The 23,027-nt window shown below is 40.7% G+C and overlaps 1 protein-coding gene across 1 annotated transcript in view; it reads left to right on the top strand.

Moving 5' to 3' along the window:
* SERGEF (secretion regulating guanine nucleotide exchange factor) overlaps positions 1-23,027 on the top strand; it is a gene marked incomplete at both ends in the record, with an annotated part of 254,122 nt that overhangs the window by 143,000 nt on the left and 88,095 nt on the right. The window contains one exon of the mRNA XM_080719834.1: positions 16,499-16,535. Coding sequence (XP_080575960.1) covers positions 16,499-16,535 — 37 coding nt within the window. The remainder of the gene's footprint in view (positions 1-16,498; positions 16,536-23,027) is intronic.

The following is a 23,027-nucleotide window of genomic DNA, read 5'->3' as shown; positions in this document are numbered from 1 at the left end:
ATGTCTACTTCCTTGGGCCTTCCCTAATACCATACAACCAAAGCTCAAATCTTATATATTTTTTCAGTAAGATTTGGCCCTCCACATTCTTAGATTCTGTGTGTGAGTGTGTGTGTGTGTGTGTGTGTGTGTGTGTGTGTGTGTGTGTGTTGTCATTGTTTACAGTGCTGAGAATCAAACTCAGAGCTTTGTGCATGCTAGGAAAGTGCCCTATCACTGAGCTACACCTTCTGCCCTTGTATTTATTGGCTCCACATCTGTGAATTCAGCCAACCATATATTGGGGAAAAATTGTATTTGTACTGAACACATAAAGACTTCTTTTCTTTGTCATTTCCTGCTAAACAACACAGTATAATAATGATTTAAATAGCATTTACATCATATTAGGTATAAGTGATCCAGAGGTTATTTAATACAAGAGGATGTGTGTAGGTTTTAGGCAAATACTACACCATTTTATACTATGGTCTTGAGCAGCCACAGTTTCTGGTATCTGAGAGGAGTCCTTGAGCCAACTCTGAACAGATATTGAGAGATGACTGTGCTTTCTTACTGAGATGCTCTGTGATTCTGTGTAGTATGCATTCTCCATCATAGAAACACGTAATAAACCCAGCATGTTCAACTAATTATACATGTGTTCCTGGTAGTCTTGGCCTGGAAGTCATTAACAAAAGATATGCTTTGGAAATGGTTCAGTGTCAGACAAATGTTATTTGGTGTTTTTATCAGTTATCTACTGCTACAGTAGTGCTGCACAACAAATAACTAAAAACTAAGTGTTTTTAGAACAATAACAGTTACAGATTTCCACACATACCCCTCCCCTGGGCTAAACATCTATTTTTCCTTTAGCAGCTCATTGTATGATATAAGTTCTAGATTCACTCTTCAGATACTTTAATCTAGTTATCCCTTAAAAATAGCACCTTAAAATGTGAGGTAGAGTCCAAAACTTACCACAGTGCTCCAAATGTGGTGTGACCAGCACAGAAGACACAAGGACCGTTTAATTTTTTAGATTAATATATTGCTAGTAATTCAGCCTAGGGTCCTATTTTTTTTCAAAGGATATGCTACATTACTAACTAAAATTGCAATGATAGGTCTGTTTTTATAAGAAATTCTTAGTCATGTCTCACCAATTTTGTATCTTTACAATTTATTTTTTGAATCTGAGTGCAGATTTACATTTTAAACTATAACCTGTTATTTCTATTTCCTCATTGATTTGAGCCCAAGGTATCACATTGAGTGTATTGGCTGCCTTTCCCAGCATTTATAAGTTCAGTGGTTTAATAGGAAAACCTTCTGTTTTTAACTAACTTATTGATAAAGACCAGATTGAAGCTATATCTCTTAGTATACCACCTTGCTGTAAGTCAAATATTCACATAGGAGAAAACAGAGATCCAACTCTGGTTTCTATCAGAGCATCCAGTAGTAAATTGTTTATTTTGATGTTCATATTACCCAATATTAGCCAGACAAGGTGGCACAAGTCTGTAATCCAGTACCTGGGAGGCTGAGATAGTATGATCGCAGGTTCAAGATCAGCCTCAGGTACTTCATGAAGCTCTCAGCAACCTAGTGAGACTCTGTTTAAAAAAAAAAATTAAAATAAGAGGGGTTGGGGTGTGGCTTAGAGATAGAATGCCCCTGCGTTCAATTCCTACTACAAGGAAAACAAATCTCAATATTTAGGCAGTGGGAACCTCTTCCAGTTGGCTTCTGAGTTCTTTGACCCCTACGCCCAGTCATTCTGTAAGTAATTCTTTACTTTCTCACACAAGATGCTCCATGCTCATCTTGTACTCTCTTTGCCTCAGCCTTAGAATCAACCGTTTCTCTGAGAAGCCCTGGAAGGTTTTAGTAGGAAATGGCTCGTATTTTTGGGGGGGAAAAATCTCAGCTCTGGATGGATGTGTTTATTGCATATTGGGGATTGCTGCTCCTAGACTCTCTCATCAGACAAAAGCCAGAAAGCATGTATATTGCGCACGTGCACACACACATTCATGTTTACTTTTGTCAATATATTTATTTCTATAGCTCTGTCTACCTAACTTGAAAATCATGAGCTCATATGAATGTGTTGATTACAACCAACACTCTAGGTCTTATTACATGTCTTCTTCTTCTTCCCATAAGTCACTTTTTTGACAGTGCAAACCCCAGCTCCCATTATTCTCAGGCTATTTTCTTACTTGCTGAGGCCTTGTATGAAAGCAATCTACTGTACCACAGTCCTGCAGTCTGCCTCCCTTGCACATGCTGATTCCACCAGATCACAGTTGTCCTGTAATTGTGGAGCTCCCTCTGATCTCTGCTGCTCACACACAGCCACTTTCTTCATGTGGGCTCTTTGCCTGGCTATTGACTTTGGCTTCAGACTGAATCATTCAGGAAGGAAGGAAGGAATGAAGAGAGGCTACCTTTTATAAAATTTTAAAAAAATACCTTTTTTATTTTTGTTTTGGTTGAAATATAACTCATAGTCGAATGGATAAATCTTAAGTGTTCAACTCAATTTTTATTTTTATATACTCCCAAGTGATCACCCAAATTAGGCATTCCAGAAAGCCTACCAGTTATACTCACCCAAAGATAACCATATTCTAAACTTTTATCATCTATCAATTTTGCTTAATTTTTAACCTTTTGTTTTTTGTTTTGTTTTGTTTTGTTTTTTTAGATGGGGGTGGTCTTGCTGTGTTGTGTAAGCAGGTCTCGAACTCACAATCCTCCAGCTTTGTCCTCCCCAACTGGGATTATAGCCATCTTCTACTGCACCCAGCTTTTTTAGTTTTTTAATCTCTTATTTTGTAATAATTTCAGATTTGTGGGGTAATTGCAAGAATAATGAGTAATATAAAGAACTCTCCCAATCATTTACCTACACACAGCTTGTACAATCATCTTTCCGTATTTGTGAGCATTTGTATCTTCTCCCCTCACTGGCTGCCCATCGAACTTCTTCATATTCCTCCAGTTGTCTTTGTGATATGTTTTATGGCAATTTTTCACTCTGATCTATAATCTAAATCAGGATCATGTATTGAATTTACTTGTCATGTCTCTTTGTCTCCTTTCATCTGAAATAGCTTTTCTTTGTATTTTATGACATGGATGGTTTTTAAGAGTATAGTACAATTGTTTTGTATTTGTTTTTTATTATGTCCCTCAAATGGTTTTATCTGATTTTTTTCTCATGATTAGATTTCACTTATGTCCTTTTGACAGTAATACTAAATAAGTGATTTTTTTTCTGTCTTTAATACATCATATGAGGAGGCCCCTGATGTCTGTTTGTTCCATTATTAGTTATATGAACTTAGATATCTTGTGTAAGGTAATGGTCACAAAATGATTTTCTTTTGGTTTTATTTTTCAAGAATGAAGGAAATTAACATTTATTTTGGGCTAGTTATGTTTATAATCTGGGGAAAACACAGATAAAAGCAATCTTGAAAATATACTCACTCTTTGTTTTCAAACTAGTTATTTACTCAAAGCACTGTGTTCTAGTTACTAGGATTATGTGTAAGCAAGCTTTTGTGACACTGTGACAAAATACCTGACAAAAACAATTTAGAGGAGGAAAAGTTTCTTTTTTGGCTTATAGTTTCAGAGGCTCAGTCCCTAGCCCTCTGTCCTCTACCTTCAAGGGAGGAACATTATGGTGCAGGGTGTGGCAAAGGACAGCATCTCAACTCTAGCAGCTAGTAACAGAGAGATTGAGGGGAAGGGACCACGGACCCAGGGGCAGATCTATTCCCAAGGCTGTGCCACAGTGAACAGCCTCCTACAGCCACTCCCTGTCTGCCTACTGTTAAACCTGGTAAGTCAGGCCGGGCGTGGTGGCACACATTTGTAATTCCTGCACTTGGGAGGCTGAGACAGGAGGATCACACAGGTTTGAAGCCAGCCTCAGCTATTTAGTGAGGCTCTGAGCAACTTAGTGAGACCCTGTTTCCAAATAAAGTATAAAATAGGTCTGGGAGTGTAGCCCAGAGGTAGAAAGCCTTTGGGTTCCATCCCCAGTACCACCAAAAATAAATAAATAAATAAATAAATAAATAAATAAATAAATAAATAAATCTGTTAAGTCCATTCACATGATTACTCCTTCAATGGCTACATCCACTGATGAGATCAGACTCCTGATTTAGTTACTTTAGCTCTGAATATTATTGCTTTGCTTACCCATGAGCTCTACTGGGGGACACCCCATATCCAAAGTTTAACAGGTTGGTTCTTTTGTTTTGCCCCATTTGAACATGTGTATTTTATTTGAAATAGGTTTTGCTTACTTTTGAGTTTCATGTAACTAGGATTGTACAATATTTATCTGTGTCTTGCTGATTTTGTGTGTTATTATTTTTGAAGATTTAATATCATTAGGCTTTTTCCCACTCCTACAAAGTATATATGTATGTATGTTGTTGGTGTGTGTGTGTGTGTGTGTGTGTGTGTGTGTGTGTGTGTGATGAGGATCAAACCCAGGGCCTTGTGAATGCAAGGCAAGCACTTTGCCACTGAACTATACACCCAGACCATGATAAAGTATTCAGAATAAATTATACTTTATTACACTGATAATATTTGGGTTCTTCTTTTCAGTGCTGGGGTTTTAATCCAGGACCTCATGATTAATAGCATGTGCTCAACCACTGACCTATATCCCCAGCCTAGTGTTTTTATTTATTATGAATAATGCTGCTATGAATATTCTCATACATGCCTTTTTATTTGTTTTGAGTGTTTAGGTCTCCAAAATATGTGTGTGTGTGTGTGTGTGTGTGTGTGTGTGTGTGTGTGTGTGTGTGTTTAGATTTAGTAGATATTGCTAATTTTTCAAAGCATTTGTTGAATAATTTACATTCCTGCCAGAAATGTAAGAGAGTTCCAGTTATTTGACATCCTTGCCAACACCTGGTCTTGGCAACATTATAATTCCAGACTCTCATGACTATTAGGAAAGTGTTTTTTTTTTTTTTTTGAGAAGCATGCTATAGGATGTTTCTGTGACCTAAATGTATTCATTGCCTGTCTCTAAATATGGTTGTCCATTAACAGGGTCCTAACCTGATTCCAGTGGAATAATGGCATGCCTTTTCTGAAATCCAGATGTATTGATATGTTACGTTATATATTTTTATGTTACATATTTTTTATTCTGCAAAGATCAGAAATACTTTCTGGTTACTTAGTATTTAAAGGATTGTATTGGACTTTGGCATAAATAAGGAAAACAGGTGAAACAGAATTTCATAAAAGAACAACTGAGAAGTCATTTACAAGACAATCTAGCTCAGACTTAGGCCTTCCTTAGCAGTGAGCAGAAAGTTCTATTGCTTCTTTAGGATTCTTGTTCTAATGGCTTAGTTGTTCTCTACTCCTCCTGCGGCTTCTGACTTCTTCACTTGCAGCTACTCCTTCTATTAATATTCCTTGTTTCTGCTCTTTCCTGCTTTTGCTACCCATTAGTGTACTACCACCAAGAGTTTTTGGCAGAGTGTTCACCCTGAGCCACTTCACAGACTGTGACCAATCTATGCATTAACCCACTTTGGGACAGATAACCACTCATAGTCTCATTAGATAAGGCCGCGAGAAGCAGGATCACATGGTCCAATAACCGTACATTATGAGAAAGGAGTTCCTTCAGAAGGGCGCCATGGGGAAAGCAGGCATTCTGAGTGTTTGGCTAGTTTGTCTTTTTTACACACTAGTTGTTGTATATATTACATTCTAATTTGGTAGATATTTCTCAGGTCCTCTCCTTATCTGTCAGTAGAGTAACTATTGAAAAAAGGAAATGAATTGTTTGTGATAAGAACTGTTCATAGAGAACCTATACCAGTTTCTAATGCTTATGGTCTTTTTTATGTTCCTAGTTATGTATTTTATGTCTTAGAAGTGTATCTATAGCACAGGAACAAGCACAAAATGAATTTTATTCTGTAGATGGCAGTGGAAGGGTTTTAGGATATGTAAAATGTGTGTTTGTGTGTGTGTCTGTCTGTATGTATGTCTGTGTGTATAACTGAGGATTGGACCCAGAGGCATTTGTCCTCTGAGCTACATCCCCAGCCCTTTTTATTTTGAAACAGGGTCTTGCTAGGTTCCATAGAATCTCACTATACTGCTGAAGCTGTCCTCGATCCTGTGGTTCTCCTGTCTCAGTATCCCAAGTACTGGGATTACAGGCGTGTGTCCCATGCCTGGATATCTGGTTGTTAGTATCCCATTTTACAGATGAGGGAACTGAGGAACAAAGATGCAGTGAGGGATAGAGATTTGCCTAAGGTCACATGGCTGGGAATTGTCTGGGCCAGGACTCGAGTCCAGGTTTTCTGGTTCCCTATCCAGAGTTCTTTCTCCTATTCTGCACTGACTAGGAAAATGTGCCTCACACACCTACCCCAATTATTGAAAGTACAAAGGAGATTTGATAAAAGCAGCTATAGCTAAGGCAAGTGGTGTGATGAGGAAGATCTTCTAGGGGCTGAGATTGTCTGAAGGCAGCAGGTTTTGAGTTAGGCCGCGGATAACTGGTTGCATTTAAGAGGATATGGAGAGGAGAGAATGGCAATACAGATAGCAAATTGGGGAAACACAGAAGACTTTCCAGAGACAGTGGAGAGACTTTGTTGCTGAATTAGGGGTGTACGTAGGAAAAGAGTGAGCGATCAAGTGTAGTAAGAAGTTAGGAGAATGCCTTCTCAGAGCAGTTGTGAGATGCAAAGTCATGGTGGTAAAGTCAAATTCTATAATGGCACATGTTGGGCATTCAAGTACTTACCCAACTTTAGCTGCCCCCGGTCTTCAGCCTGTTTCGGGAGGTATTAGAACTTTTTTCAAGCATAATTTTCTCAGCTATATAATGTGCTTTTTAAAAAAGGGCAGAGATGGTTGCATTATGGAGATAAAAGGTTCTTCTACCCTGGACTTCTAGGAGATCAGCTGGTGCCTCTGGGTCTTGAGATCTAGGCTTCATTGAAAATTCAAGTTCTTGCAGAGGGAATTAAATCTTATCTACAAGGATAGGTAATTACAGAAGCAAGCAACTGTGCTGTTGGTTGGCATCTCCTCCATTTGGGGCTATTTCTGAGCCTAGGGTATTGGCTTGCAGGATAGCAATTTGCCTGTAAAATCTGTGCAGCCATTCATTCAGCCCTGCTTTTCCAACAGTCTGGAAATTCTGGTTGTCACCTAAGAGTTCCACACAGACAACAAATGGGTTTAGCTGGAGCTCCAGCAAAGGCAGCACTAAGGCGCCCTTTCCCTTGTTGTGTTGTCCTTCGGCGGCAGCAGCTGCCCAGCCAACCCTGGCTGCCATTCGGGGACTGCTTGCTGGGAGCTTCTAAGGACAGGCACAGGAAGAGCTGGAGCCCTGGCTCTGTGCTCTGCGGACAATCCCCAGCTGCTCACCTCTCCCTCATGCTCCTCTGCTTGTGTGCCTTGTTGTCATAGCATCTGTGGGCGCCCCGGCCCATTGGTTCAGAGCGGGAACCAATCAGTGGGCTCCACCAGCCACTGCCTGCCCTGGATGGGCCTGGGCTGAAGGTGAGGGCCACCCCTGGCTCAGCTCCCTGCTTGCTCTTCTTGGCCCCCAGTGCTTCCTTCTCTGAGTTCTGGGCACACTATCCTGTCGTTTCTCTGCTGTATTCTGTTTTTCACAACCTAAAATTTCCCCTGTCAGATTTGGACTATCTAGGGGAACTCTCCCACGAGGTGAAGGCTCCCACAGTGAGAGAAGATGTCATTTAATAGCCATTCCTCAAGGAACTAGTCCTGGGACAGTTTCTTGATCAGTCCAGAGGAGGGCATACCCGGCCCCAGGCCAGGAGTGTTGAACCCAGTAAGTCTAGGACTCTCAACTTAAGAGACCTTATAATGAATTGGTACTGGGTTGCCAGATGTAAGGAGCTGGGTGTGTTAAGTGGTTTGTTTCCATCAAACTATGCAAAAAGGAAGGAGGAAACCCTTGGGAGGACAGAAAGCTTGAATTTGAAGGGTCATAGAATCCTGCACCTCCACCAGCAGCAGAGCACAGTTCAATTGCCTCATTTGTCAAAGGATTATAACCAAAGACTATTAAATATTATAGATATTGAATAAGATTAAATAAGACAATTCAGGCAATGCTGTTAGTTGGGTCCCTGGCCATAAACTCTCAACAAGGGCCAGTCAGCTCTTTTTAGAATTAGCACAACTGTACTGTTACTTACAGGTAACAGTTGGCAGTTATTTCCACATTCACCTAGTTTGTGCTTATTCACTCAACTATTTGTTTAACCTGTTAATGCATGTGGATGTATTTACTAGAAAGCAACTATCAGTTTTTCATTTTGTTTTGCTTTGCTCTAGTCCAGCTGTATTTTGTAAGATCCAGCCCTCGGGGAAGCTTGATTCCTGTCACAAGAACTGAGGGAGTCTAGCTTGGAAGGACTTTGGGTCAGAGATCTTATTCCACTGGCATTTGGGGGACTGGAAATTGTCTGTAGCTCTGACTGCTTTGGATGAAGTCCCTGTGTAGAGCAAACTGCTCTAGTGTTTGAGCAGTGCTGAGAAAGGACAGCTTTCCACAGTACCTTTACTCCCATCCCTCCAACCTCGAGAGGCATATATTCCCTTCTCTTGACAGCCCCAGCCACCAGGTCAGAACCCACTTTCATTATATTGGAGCTCTGATTCCTAGGACCAGCCTCTGCTGTACTTTGCTGTGCTTGATCCTGGAACAGCCCTACTATACTTTTGATGCTACCTGTTCTATTCCTGTACTGTGTCCCTTCCTGCCCCCACCACTTAACTCAGGGCCTGTCTCCAGTTGGACTGGGGTGGCCACAGCACTGCTTACTCTTGGGATTATATACATTCCCTAAGACCCTTCTCTTTGCACTAACTCCCTCTCCCCAAACCTCATGCCCTGCTCTTGGACCATGCGGCAGAGACATTACTGGGCAGGCAGTCTGCTGGATGACTGAGGGACAGAAGTGACTAACACATGCACTGGCTGTTAATAGACATCACCATGACACACAGTGCTGTGGGGGACGCCAGGGTAGAGCAGCTGGCCGTGCCTCGATAAGTCATGGGGAGCCACAGGAGGCAGGTGTTTGAGGAGCCTCAAAGGATTTACCTAGGTAGACAGTGGGAAAAAGGGAATTCCATTCAAACAGACTGGAACTGCATAAGAGCTTGGAACCGCATGATGTTCTTAGAGAAATAGATGTGGTATGAGTGGAATATAGAGAATACATTATTTGGGGTTGAGGGTTCATGAGTAGTAGAGGGAGGAAATGAGTCCAGAGAAGTAAATAGGGATGTACTTACAATGGCTTTGTAAGCCATGCAGTTTTGACTTTGCTCTACCAGCACTGGGAGACTGTGAAGGGTTTTATATAGGGGCATGGCATAGTCAGATTTGCATGTAGGAAAGGTGGGATGCCTGGTTGGAAGGGATGGATTGTCTCATTTGTCCTCTAGAAATTCTGCAAGGCGGACAAGATAGACACAATGGTGTCCTTTTATACCTGAGAACACTGAAGCCCTAGAGTTACATACCTTGCCATAGGTCTCAGAGCCAGAAAGCAGAAGACCTGGGATTCACCTAGCTTCCTGGCTCTGAATGCCTGGGTATGTTGCCATTATGAATAGAGTCTTCTAGAAACTACCTGCAGCTGGGTAGTGGGGAAATTCTGACAGGAGCAGTATGAAGCAATGGTCACTGATACAATCTTGCTGAAGGAGTGTAGCACTGAGACACTGTGGCCTGTGGTGTTCAGTCTTCTGACCTCTATGCCATTATACAGAAAGCAGGAAGCAGTGTGGGACTTTGAGCTACAAGCTCTACATTGGCTTGACAAAATCCATTCATCGCTGTCTTGCTCATTAATTCAAAGCAGCATCTGCTTTCTGATATTGGCATTTGTTAGCTTGTTTCTGGAAGCCCCTGGTCCTTGTGGCTGGTCAGTTCTGAAGTCCACAACCCCAGGGTGAATCCTGGTAGACAGAGGCAAGTCCTTTGTCTCTGTGAATTTTCATAACGTAAAATAACTTTAAAAAAAAACGAACATGGTAAATAACACTAGCTCAGAGATCAGGCAGACCTGGCTTTCAGTTCTGCTATTGCCAACCTTAAATAGCTGAGAAAGTGATTTAATATGCATGAGGCTCAGTCTCCTTATCTCTAAGATGCGCAAAGGCAAGCTTACCTGAAGATTACTGTGATGATTAAAATGTGTGAATGTTCATAAAATGCCTTGGTGTGATACCTGGCATGTATGAGTCCTCATTATATGGTAGTTTTAATTCATATTCTTATTGCTGCCATCACCACCACTACTGCAACCACCACAGTTAAAGGATATTTAGAAAACAGAAAAATAGAAGGAAAATATCTTACAGTCCTACCTTGACACAGCTGCCTTGGTAATTTAGTTGCATTTCCTTAAAATATTATTTCCCCATTATTTGTAATACATTTTATAACCAGGTAGGGTTTTAAAAAATCTATAGTGGGAATTACATTGGATCTCTTTTATTTTATTTTTAATAGATTTTTTTCTGATTATAAGAATAGTGTATAAAATTCAGAAAGTATAAAAAAAGGAATATCGACTTCTGGGAAGATGGCGACTGAGAAAAGCAGCATTTACGAGTCCTGCTAAAACTCGATCTCTATTGCCACAGAATCAGCACTTTTCATAGCCAGAAAACACTAGCAACAGAGAAATAAAAAATGTAAATACAAGGGACAGAAAAAAAGACTAGAAGAACAACCAAAGACCAGAAAAGAAATCAAACTCACAATGTGGCGGCAGAGACATGCTGGCACCATCTTCCCTCATGGCACCAGGCTCCAGAGAGGAAAGGTAAACAAGCACCTGAAATGAGCAGCTGCAGATCATTCGGGTGTAATTCAGCAGTTCTTTCAGCGCAAAGAACGTCTAAAACTCCTAGTGGCCAGGCCTGGTGGCGCACGCTTGTAATCCCCTTGCTTGGGAGGTGGAGACAGAAGGATAGCGTAGGTTCAAAAAAGAGACCCTGTTTCAAAATATAAAATAGGTCTGGGAGTGTAACCCGGAGGTAGAAGGGCTTCCAGGAACCCCAGTACCACCAAAAAAATAAAAAAATAAAACTCCCAGTGGCCAAGCTCATCATGCCTTACAGGGACTCAGAACAGAGCTCAATACCAGAATAGAAATACACCAGCCTCACAGCCGAGGGCGTGACAGCGGTGCCATTTTGCCAGCAGCGCCAGCCTCACAGCCGAGGGTGTGGCAGCAGCGCCATTTTGCCAACAGCGCCAGCCTCACAGCCGAGGGTGCGGCAGCAGCGCCATATTGCCAGCAACTACAGAGAGTTCACCTTACCCCGCAACAGCTTCTTATCAGCGCACACAATAACCGTGAGTAAAATTGTGGCCCGTAAAGGAGAAATCCCTGTACTGCACTCCCAGGGACTTGTGCAGCTTTGATAATCTCCTTGGATATAGTGGCGGCTGAGATTACCACAGAGTTGAGATACAGAGTACCCTAAGTGAAGTTGTAGTGACCCAGGGAAGGCACAAAATTCTGAAATCATGGGAAAGAGGAACAATAGAGCAATGAATGCCCACAACACCATATCATCAGAACCTGATAACACAGAAATTCAGAGATCTCCAGAAGATCAAATCAGGAATATAACTGTAGAAATAATACAGGACCTTTGAAAAGAATTTAGAGAGAGTCTGAAAGAAATAAAGGAGGCCATTGAGGTAAAGGCCTCAATTCAAAGTATAAACAATCGATTAGACCACATGGAGAATAGAATCTCGCTCCTAGAAGATATTCACTCCAAAAACAAATGCATAATTTATAACTTAAAAAAAATCAGACAGCAGGAATCTGACATTGAAGAAATATGGGCTCATTTTAAGAGAGCTAACCTAAGAATAATTGGAATAGAGGAGGGAAAAGAAGGTGAAACCAAAGGGATCAACAATCTCTTCAAGGAAGTAATAGCAGAAAATTTTCTAACCATAGAGCAAGAGGTCAATACACAGGTCTAGGAAACTTATAGAACTCCCTTTAGACAGGATCAGAGAAGAGGTTCCCCACATAATTGTCAAAATGACCAATGTGGAAGCCAAGGAGAGAATCTTAAAGGCAACAAAAACAAAGGGCCAAGTGACATTCAGAGGCAAACCAATTAGAATCACTCCAGACTTCCCAAACCAAGTCATGAAAGCCAGAAGGGCTTGGAGTAACATATTCCAAACTCTGAAAGAAAACAACTTCCAGCCCAAAATTTCCTACCCAGCAAAACTTTCTATCAAATTAGATGGGGAAATAAGAAACTTCCATGACAAACAGAAACTGAAGGAATTTATGTCTTCAAAACCAGCACTAGAGAAAATACTCAAAGAGATACTACAAAGAAGAAATAGGTAATACACACCAGAACCAGAAAAACAAGATTTTCCATCCAGCAGACAACTAAGATTGGTTATCTTTGGAGATTCATTATTTATTTTAGTCTTTTACCTATTTCTATATTGTATTGTTTGCTTTTATTGTTGCTACTTTTTAGGATCTCTATTTGCATTATTGATATACCTTCAGATATAGCATTTGGAAATATTTTATCCCATTCTATAAGTAACTTTTAACTGTTCACATTGTCCTTGGATGTATAATATTTTTTATTTTTTAGAAAGTTTATTTGTTTATTCTTTTGTTGCCTGTGCCTTTGAAATCATATCTAAGAAATCACTGTCAATTTCAATGTTGTGAAGTTTTATGACCCAGGGTTTCTTCTAAAAGTTTATAGTCTTAAGATTTACATTTAGGTCTTTTATCTACTTTGAGTTAATATTTGTATATGGTGTTAGGTAAGGGTCCAGTTTTATTCTTTTTCATGTAATTATTATTTTTCAACAATACTTAGTGAAAAGATTATTATTTTCTTCACCAAATGTTCTTGGAAACCTTGTCAAAAATAACTTGACCATATATGGAAGAATTTATTTCTAGGCTTTTTATTTTACTCCACTGGTTTATATATCTGCCTTTATAGCAGTACTACACTGTTTCAATTATTGTAGCTTTATAAGGTTTGAAATCAGAAAATGTACATCTTCTAGCTTTGTTCCTTTTCAAGATTGTTTTGGGCATTTAGAGTTCATATTTAATGTTAGAATAGATTTTATCTGAAAAATAAATAAATAAATGTATGATAGTTTCACCTTAAAAAAAGAAAAAAATATCTTCTGGTAAGAAAGAAAACAAAAAGAAATATTGAAATGTTATCTCTAAGTGATCAAAAGCTTGATGTCAGACAAATGAATCTGTTATGTGAGATTACCATTGTTAGTTCTGGATAAATTACTATGATATTAGATGTCAACCACTAAGCCAAGCATGGAAAGGAGGGATGGGGAGGTAATGGGGTGGGGATTGGGTAGGGGTTACCTAGGCGATGTGTGCATGTATGTCTACAGAAGTTTTTTATCCCATTACAATGTATGAATACATTGCACCAATAAAAAAAATATAAAAAATAACAACAACAAAAAAGTATTAAAAAATCAATAGGAACGCACCAAGTTGAAGTACATTCTGTAGAGTGCAACAGTAAGGTATATTCAGTTCTATGTCAAATAAAAGAGTTCCTGGAATAACAATAATAAAAGTAACATTTTGCCTGGTGTGGTTCTGCACACCTGTATCCCAGTAGCTGGGAAGGTAAAGCAGGAGGACAGCAGGCTCAAGGCCAATTTCCACAGTAACTTAGTGAGACCCTGTTTCAAAATAAAAATGTTGAAAGGCTTTGGATTGTAGCTCAGTGGTAGAGCATATTTGAGATCAATCTCCAATATAACACACACAAAAAATATTTTTCAGACCTAATATTAGTAAATTTTCCTGTGAATCTTAAATGTAGAAAGGAAGATTAAGTGTCACTTTATGTTAACCCCAAAATAAAAATAATAATAATAAATAAAATAAAAATTTTGATGGCAAAAAATTAAATTAAAAAAGGAATATCATACTAATAATGCTAGTCTCACCCCCAGGCCAGAGGCAATCACTGTTAGCATTTTGGTATCTCTTTCCAGTCATTGTTATTCATGTTATTGGACAATTGAGATTGTATTTTATAATATATATATATATATATATATATATATATATATATATATTATGTGGCTTTTCAGGTCACATGATTTATAAATATTTTCCTATTACTGGAAGCATCAAAGGCTGCTTAGTAGTCCATCAAATGGCTGTACTGTAATTTGCAAAAACATTTTTTTATTTGAGACATCTAAGTTTTTTCCTATTCATAATTTTGAGCTGCTTTCTATAACAGACCCAGGGTACCAGCCACAGTACAGCCAGAAATATTATAATGAACTAGTGCTGTGTGTATGGCCCTGGTGAGACATGGTAGCAACCTTCAGGTAAATCATAAATAGAGCCACCCTCAAAGGAACTCAGAGGCCAGTCAACCTGGAATTATTTATGAAGGGTAAAATATATAGGGACATCTTTGCCAGATCCTGTCAGGGAGTCCATATAAATGTGTGTACCTCTTCTCTGTGAAAGCCAGGATCTGAGAAGAACAACTTTTATACAAGAAAAAGCCTAGGAAGCCTTGCTGCCCATTCTCACCTAGCAGTATGCAGCCAGCCTCCAGTGCTCACTGCCTTCTGAGACAGCCACCTCACTGCCAGGGCCTCTGTCAAGAACCTTTGAATTTGCTTCCAAGTGGTTTTCACTGGGAACAGTAAGAAGCCCCAAGAAAGAGCTCTTGTGAAACTCAGATCAGTCAGAGTGACTCTCATCTTAGTTTTTAAAAATTTATTTGTTTTTAATTGAAAGATAAAATTGTATGTATTTATCATGTTCAACAAGATGTTTAAAAACACACACCCATTCTGGAATGGCTAAATCAAACTACTTGACCTATGTATTACTTTATATAGTTGTCAATCTTTTTGTGTGTTGGTAAGACTTAAAAATAAGTTAGCATTTTTTAAGAATATAATATACTGTTATTAACTATCGCCTTTTGTGACCATGTGGGCAAACTCAAAGGACATTATGTTAGATGAAATAAACTAGGCACAGAAAGACAAATAATACCACACGATACATTCATATATGGAATCGCTCATATGTGGGTCAAAAAAGTTGATCCTATAGAAGTAGAGAACAAAATGATGTCTCTAGTCTTAATTTTGACCCAGACTTGCTCTGGGCCCCTAGGCAAGTTATTTCTTCTTTACAAGCCTGTTTTCTCCTGATAATATAGATATTCTCCAGGGCCCTCCCCTCATCAACATTCTGGAGTACCTGAAACCTTCCTCTTGCCAGGAGCTAAAGTGAACATCCTGGTAAAGGTCACAGGATGCTCCAGAGACGAGAGTTCCTCTTAATTAGTACCTAGGGAACTATTTATGCCTTTATATCCCTAGTCACTTCCTCCTGGTAGCATGCAGAGGCTAAAAGATAAGAAGTAGCCCTCACTGGTTGGAAACACTGTATTCCAAACCCTAAATAATTGGCTTTTATGTATTACATCTTCATTCTTTTCTGTACTTTGTACTTGTATTCATTCTCTCATTTAGTGGGTGTAAACTGAATCCTAGGTTTTGTATAGTCTATTTGTGCAACACTGAAGTACATGAGACTCAGTCCTGTTTCCAAAATGCATTCAGCCTCAGGAAAAGACAGCAGAAAATGCTGAAAGGTCACAGTATGGATGCTACGATGTTATGCATAACAGAAGGGGGAAAGGGCAGGAATGCCTGAGTTGGCCTTCAAACAGGCGCACGGGAGTCAGAACATGTTTTGAGGTTTTAAAGGATGAGGAGAACATTTTCGGAAGGCAATAGGAGGAACGGGCATTCTGGGTGGAGGAACAAGCATGTGCAGGATCTGGAGGTGTGAGAGGACATGATGTGTTCACAGAGCTGCAGATAGTTGTGTGGGTCGAAGGTAAAAGGGAAAGCAAGCAGATGAGGAAAAGTCTAGCATTTGTCCTCAGACCAGTCTGTTTCTACTGAATTCTTTGCTCATTTTATCAGTCCAGATGAGAGAGATAGTCTTTTAAGTTCGGTTTTCAAAAGCTGTTATCTTTATTGCCTTATCTTTCCATTTTTAAAATAACATATGCTCATTTTAGAAAGTTTGAAAAATACAAAAAAGTAGAAGTATAAAAATTCACTGATGGTCTAACTGGCTAAGGACAACATCTTTAACATTTTGGTTCATTTTCATTCAATGTTTTTTTTCACACTCTTTTTATGTAGCTGTGAGTATGTTGTAATTATAGTTTTAACCTTTGTATATGGTGTCACTTTCTACTTCATTCCTAACATTTGCCAAAAATGGATGTTAGTGTCATTAGAAAATAACTGTGAGCATGAAATACACTGGCTGAAATATCTATACATTTTTTTACTCCAAGAGAACATATTTTCTTTCTTTTTCAGGTTTCTTGTGGCTCAGAGCATAATTTGGCAGTAATTGGTAAGTAATTTTTATACTGATAACTATATTTATTCTGAACTCATATGACAGAATTGGAGAATACTCTTGGTTAAACCAAAAACCAGAGTGCATGGTGTATATGTATACGTTGGGGAGGATTTGGAGAATTGGAAGACACTGGTTGTCCAAGAGTTTACCAGAAGCCTCCTTTCAGAAAATTTCAGTTCATATCACTGAGCATCTTTTTAAGGTATCCAAGTTGGCCTCTCTGCCTCAGGAAGTAGCATTTGAGGTAAAGAACTCACAGGATCAGGGTATTATATATAAACAGCCAGACATAAAAAAGGAGTAGTGAATTGGACTGCTTTTGGTTTTTTGAATAAATCCCTTCTCCCAAGTTCTAAGAGGATGTCTTCTTAGTTTGGTTCTTTCTTTGGAAATATGGGGCTCTCCTTACTGCTCTCCCTCTCTTGCATTTTTCCCCCCACACTGTGGATGGAACCCAGGGGCCTCCTACCTCCAAGCTCCACACTCAGCCCTTTTTATTTTGAAACAGAGTCTTGTTAAGTTGCTGAGGGTTTCGCCAAGTTGCTGTAACTGCTATTGAACCTGTGATTCCTGTTTCAGCCTCCCAGGTGCTGGGACTACAGGTGTGCACCACCATGCCTGGCTCCTGCCTTGTATTTAGTGAGTCTCTGGGACTTTTAATTGGACCAGAACCTCTGGTCCATTGAGACTTCCTTTTAGTTGGCTCTGGTTAACCCAAGTTCAGTGTTTTCATAATTAGACTTGTAAGTAATTCACTCAAGAAGCCATTTCATTATTTTTACAGGTAGATTCAACTCTACCTCACAGTACATTAGAGAGAGACCAGAGTGTCCAAGTTTAGTGTAGGCCTCTGCTTATTACCAGTATAAACTTAAACAATGTATTTTACCCCTTTATGCCTCATTTTTCTCTTTTTTAAAAAGTTTTGTGGTACTGGAAATTGAACCCTGGGACATTCTATCTCTGAGCTATCACTGCAGCCCTTTTAAATTTTTTCTTTGAAATAGGGTCTCAGTAGGTTTCTGAGAGTCTTGTTACATTGTTGAGGTTATCCTCTAATCTGAAATCCTCCTGTCTCATCCTCCCAAGAACTAAGATTAAAGGCATGTGCCATAATGCCCAGCCATTTTTCTCATCTTTAGAATGAGGATGGTATTAGTGCCAACTTCATAGTATTATTGTGAGGGTTAATATATGTGAAGATTGTCAAATGGCACGTAGGCTTTAGAAATGTTAGTTATTACCTGAAATTTTTAGCTTTTCTTTCTAGCTTTTACCTTCTCCATCTATTAACTAGAGAGCTTAAGACAGAAAACCAAATTTCCCTCTAGCTCTGATGTTTTAGGACTTGTTACAACCTCACCACCTACCTCGTGTCAGTGATTTCTGTTCCATTTCCTTACCTCTGGATCTCTAAAAGGCTAGGCCTCTATGTTTTCCTTTCATTTCTTGCCTATTCACCTTACCTAGACCAGTGCCTGGCTCTCAGCAGAGACTCAAGCACTTGAGCTGAGCTAGTCTGGCTCAGCTGCCTGAGGTGGCAACAGTGTAAAGCGCTATTTTGTTGGCCCCAATGTGATGTGCAAAGAGGCAGAACCAAGGATAACAGAGGAGGAGGGAACCTGCCAGCGGCCACGGGGAGGCAGAATGGGCTGGAGTCAGAGAAGAGCTAGTAAATGTAACAGTAAACCTACATGCTTTGCAGTGGTACCAGGCACTATACTGGAACAGCTCCAGCATGGCTGTAATTAAGACAAGCTAATCAAAGAACCAAAGGATTTTGCTGCTGCTGCTGCTGCTGCTGCTGCTGCTGCTGCTGCTGCTGCTGCTGCTACAGTCACTGAGCTGGGAGAGGGTAGCTTCCTCTGGGACTAGCACAAACAAGAAGATTGAAGGGAATCTAAATACATGAAAGCATGTAGTCCAGCCAAAGGAGAGGGCAGAACTAGCATAGAGCCAGCAGAGGTGACATAGGCAGCTTGGGGCTGTGGAATGAGCAAAGATTATAGCAGTCAGCCTTGCCGCAAACCAGCTCCATCTCTGTGCGATTCCTTACCCCCTCATCTGTGTAATGGGGATAATAATTCCTTCTTGCAGAATTAGAATGAAAATTGGGTGAGATAGTGGGAAATGGCTAAATGAGTGATGTGTGCGTGTATGCCTCTACCATCTTGTACCCCATTAAGATGTATGACTACAATGCATCGATTTAAAAACAATCAGAGTAAAAGAAAAGTGTGAAATTCCTGGTGTGTGTGTGTGTGTGTGTGTGTGTGTGTGTGTGTGTGTGTGTGTGTTTGTTCCCTTAGTAGGGGTGGGAAGAGGGGAGAATCACTTAGTGTGACTCTTCTAGTGAGGTATTTCCTTGTTGGGAGAGAAATGATGATATTGTAAAAGATATGTTTCCCAGGTGAGAAAGCCAGTGGAGACCCTAGCGAGCTCCTAGAAAGGAGACTTGTCATTTTTGTTCCCAGGACCCAGGGCCCCAGAGTCAGGAAAGGTGGGCCTATCCCAGGGATGTCTATCTGGCCATGAGCCACTGGAGGGATGCAGTCCCCATTGGGCTTGCTGCAGGGTGCCAGCTTTGCAGCTGAGAAGTGACAAGAAGTGGCCTGTCATCCCTGGCAGGAGGCCAGCAAAAAAGAGACAAGCTAGTGGAGAAGAATTATACCAGCTTGACGCTGCTTCCTCCACTCTCAGCCCTGTTGCCATTACCCACTTGAAATGGAATTCCTTGCCTTTCACTTTCACTCCCTGAGCCCGAGTGCTGGCCCTTCAGTGCCTGGTGCTGTGTTTCACATGCAAAAGGCACAAAACAGTTATAGAATAGAACAAAACATCAAGAAGTCTGCTTTATCCAAGGGTAGAAGCAGCCTTGGATTCTACAGTGATAAAACATCTGGGATGATAAATTCATAAGAAAGAGATTTATTTTCACTCATGGTTTCAGAGGTTTCGATCATGGTCACTGGGCTCCATGGCTCTGAGGCTGTGGTGGGGCTGGGCCCCAAGGTATGAGTCTGTAATCCCAGCTACTAAGGAGGCTAAGGTTAGGGGGATCACAATTTGTAGGCCAGTCTGGGCAATGGAGTAAGAGCTTTTCTCAAACTAACATACATTTAAGGGCGATGGTGTGGGATGGGGACTAGCTCAGTAGAAGAGTGCTTGACTAACATGGAGGAGGCCCTGTGTTTAATCCCCAGTACAACAAGAACAACAAAAGATGAGGCACAGCAGAGCAGAGCTGCTCAGCTCAAGGCAGCTGGACAGCAACGAGAGCTCACTTTTCTTTTTCATTTTTATGGTATTGGGGATTGGACTCAGGGGCATTCTACCTCCGAGGCACATTCCCTAGCCCTTTTATTTTTGTTTTGAAACAGAGTCTCATTTGGCTGCTGAGTCTCACTACCATTGCTGAGGCAGGCCTTCAATCTGTGATCTTCTTGTCTCAGCCTCCCAAGTGCTGGGATTACAGGCGTGTGCCACCATGCCTGACAGCTCACTTTTCAAACAAAGCCTCTTTCCAAACCCATTAAGCTCTGACTCCATCAGTGGATTGATCCACGAAGGGGTCAGAACCCTCATGATCCAGTCACCTCCCAAACACTACGCTGCCTTTGAACACTACTACACTGGGGTCAAAGCCTTCAACATATGAGTTTTTCACGGGACATTTCTAACCCAAACCATAAAGCAGCCTAGTGTTTAATACATGTGGGACTGCCCTTGGAAGGGAGGTGAGAAGAGAGGAAGAGCATCATTGATAACATACCTCGTCTTAGAGAGTAGACACAACTCCCCCAAAAGATTCATGGGACCTATTTTATAGAGAAGAAAACTGAGACCTACAGGTTAAATGAGTTAAATAGGGTACCCAGATAAGTACCAATCTATGTTAAAACTGTCTGGCTGCCTTCCAAGCCTGTTTTTTCCCTTTACCATATCCTGTGGCTGAAGCAGTAATTGGTTGTGGTTAAGAAGAGCACAGAAACTAAGGTCAAAGTGCCTGGGTTCAAATCCTATCTCCTTTACTTATGATTTGTATAACTTTGTGTTGTCTAAGTTGGCTTAACCTCTCTGTCTCTTGATAACTTATCTGGGATATCATATCATTGGCCTTATAGGGTTATTATATAAAGTGCTAAGAACAATGCTTGACATGAAAGTAAAGGCTCAGTAAATGTTATCTGTTATTATTATTTTGTTGTTGTTTTTGTTGTTATATTTTAAAAACTCAAGGCTACGTGCTGTGGTGCATACCTGTAATCCCAGTACTTGAGAGGCTGAGACAGGAGGATTGCACTTTCATGACCAGCCTCAGCAACTTAGCAAGGCCCTCTTCAACTTAGTGACTCTCTGTCTCAAAATAAAAAATTAAAATAGGGCTGGGGGTATAGATCCAAGATAGAACACCCTTGGGTTCAATGCCCAGTAACACACACACACACACACACACACACACACACACACACACACCTCAAGTAAGGAAATAATTATAATAGACTACAAGAAGGCATGATGCTCAGGGTGAGAATCTTAGGAGCTGAGAAGGAAGTGTCTCTCCAGTCCTGGATATTAGTATCTGGAATAATATTTAAGCACAGTTGCAGAATGGGTTTATAAACTGGAGCTCAGGTCTCAGTCCAGGGAATCCAGATATACCAACAGCCCTGGAAATAGGCTTTCCCACATTTGTTCCAAGACAGGACTCTGCTAGCCACTGTCCCAGATGGAGACTCAGGCCCTGCATGTTCCAGCCTGGGTCAGGCTTATAGCAGCCTCTTTTCAGTTTCTTCCAGGGGTTGAAATTCTTCTCTGCTACTTCATCTGTGTCTAGGTCTTGCCCACCCTCTTTCTTTTGCAGTTTGGCTTAGTTTTTTCCCTTTGTTTCCCAATTGCTTTACTTTGGGGGAGGGATTTTGTTTGTGCCATGTTCCGTGTTCACTGCCAGGTACCCCATGGCTAGGCAGGAAGTCGAGGTGATGGATAGTGATGGTGATGCTGAGGTTCCTGCTGTAAACAAAGGAAGACCTGCTGGAACTGGGCACAGAGGTGCTCAGTCAGGAAGGCCAAACAGGAGGCCATTGGCCATCACCATGTTGGCTGCTCTCTCTGCCTCACTAAGCTGGATTCCTTTCTGTAAAATCGACCTCATCATGATCAGACCCCACCTCCGCCCCAGAAGTTGGCTTTCTAAACGGCACAGGTGTATCTGCCACAGCATAGGTGATCAGCTGGAAATTGCTCAGCTGGCTGGCTCATTATTTTGCCTCCTTCCTTTCTGTCTTCCTTTCCACATAAGAGTCTCCTCAGCCTCTGGCAATTTTCTGGCTGGCTCCTAACATGGGCATATGCTGAGGACAACAGAGCTGAGCTGAGCGCACATGGCGGCCACTTGCTCTGAAGAACCCTGCCCCCCCCGAGGCAGGCTTCCACATCCAGCTGTCTTCAGGCCCCTCACTGCCACTGCGGGCTGAATTGGCTCCAGCAGTTTAGCTTCCCCAGGAGCAATTTGTTTGTCTTCTCCTAAAGTGCAGTTGTTCTGCCTTTCCTTCCTATAGAGGAAGAAGAAAGAGCTGGCTGTGTTACCTCTTCCCAGCTCCACACAGACCCTTGGAAGGACTTCATGGTGCCCTTGTCCTGGAGGACTAGGCTCACCAGAAAGGCATCCTTAGAAGAATAGATGTTGGCAGGAAAGTGTGGTAGCCAGTTATTTTACTCAATTGAAGATTTGAAGTTATAATCTATGCATGAATTTTTTTCTCCCCATTTCACTGATAATTTCCAATTGTTAAACCTTTGTACCTTTATATCTATGGCAGAGAATCCGGTCTTGGCCATAACCCATGAAACACTCATATAATAACTTGTAGAAGGAAAGTTAATAGATTAACTCTTGTTTTTATTTTTAGTAGGTTTTTTTTTTTGCACTAGCTATTCTATAAGAGGTGATGCTTTCAAACCCAGGGGCTTTGTAGAGTGCTTTGAGGCAGGTTCAAACTTGTGTATGTTCCTGAGTACGGTGCGATGTCCAGAATAGAAATGCTTTACCTGTTTTATCCCATTTAATTCCTATTGCCCCTTAGTGAGTTGGTACCATTGTTAACTACCTTTCTCTTTGTTTTCTAATTAAGAGAAGACCCACCCAGCCCAAACAGCTGGGGTAATCTGTATGTTAGGTCTTCGACTCCAGTCTCTTCAGCGCCTGTGGACTGCCAACTGTGCTGCCTTCTTGCAGGCTGGTGACAGTCTGGCCTGTTATTGAGGGCACCAGATAAGAGCATTTTATCACTTTATCTCAATCTTTAGTTCCCCTTTATGTTGATAAATTCTTCTGTACATCTTAAGCTTCAATTAAGCAGTTCTCTGCATGATAGCCATATAAAATTGTGGAATCAATACATATTGTTTTAGATAAACAGTTCTTTTAGGATGTTCCCATGTCCATTGTCCCTCTTACTTAAAAAAATAATGTACTCATTT

Source organism: Muscardinus avellanarius (assembly GCF_963383645.1).
Source record: "Muscardinus avellanarius genome assembly, chromosome: 1".
In the NCBI taxonomy this organism is placed as follows: domain Eukaryota; kingdom Metazoa; phylum Chordata; class Mammalia; order Rodentia; family Gliridae; genus Muscardinus; species Muscardinus avellanarius.
This window is presented reverse-complemented; position numbering and strand designations above follow the sequence as displayed.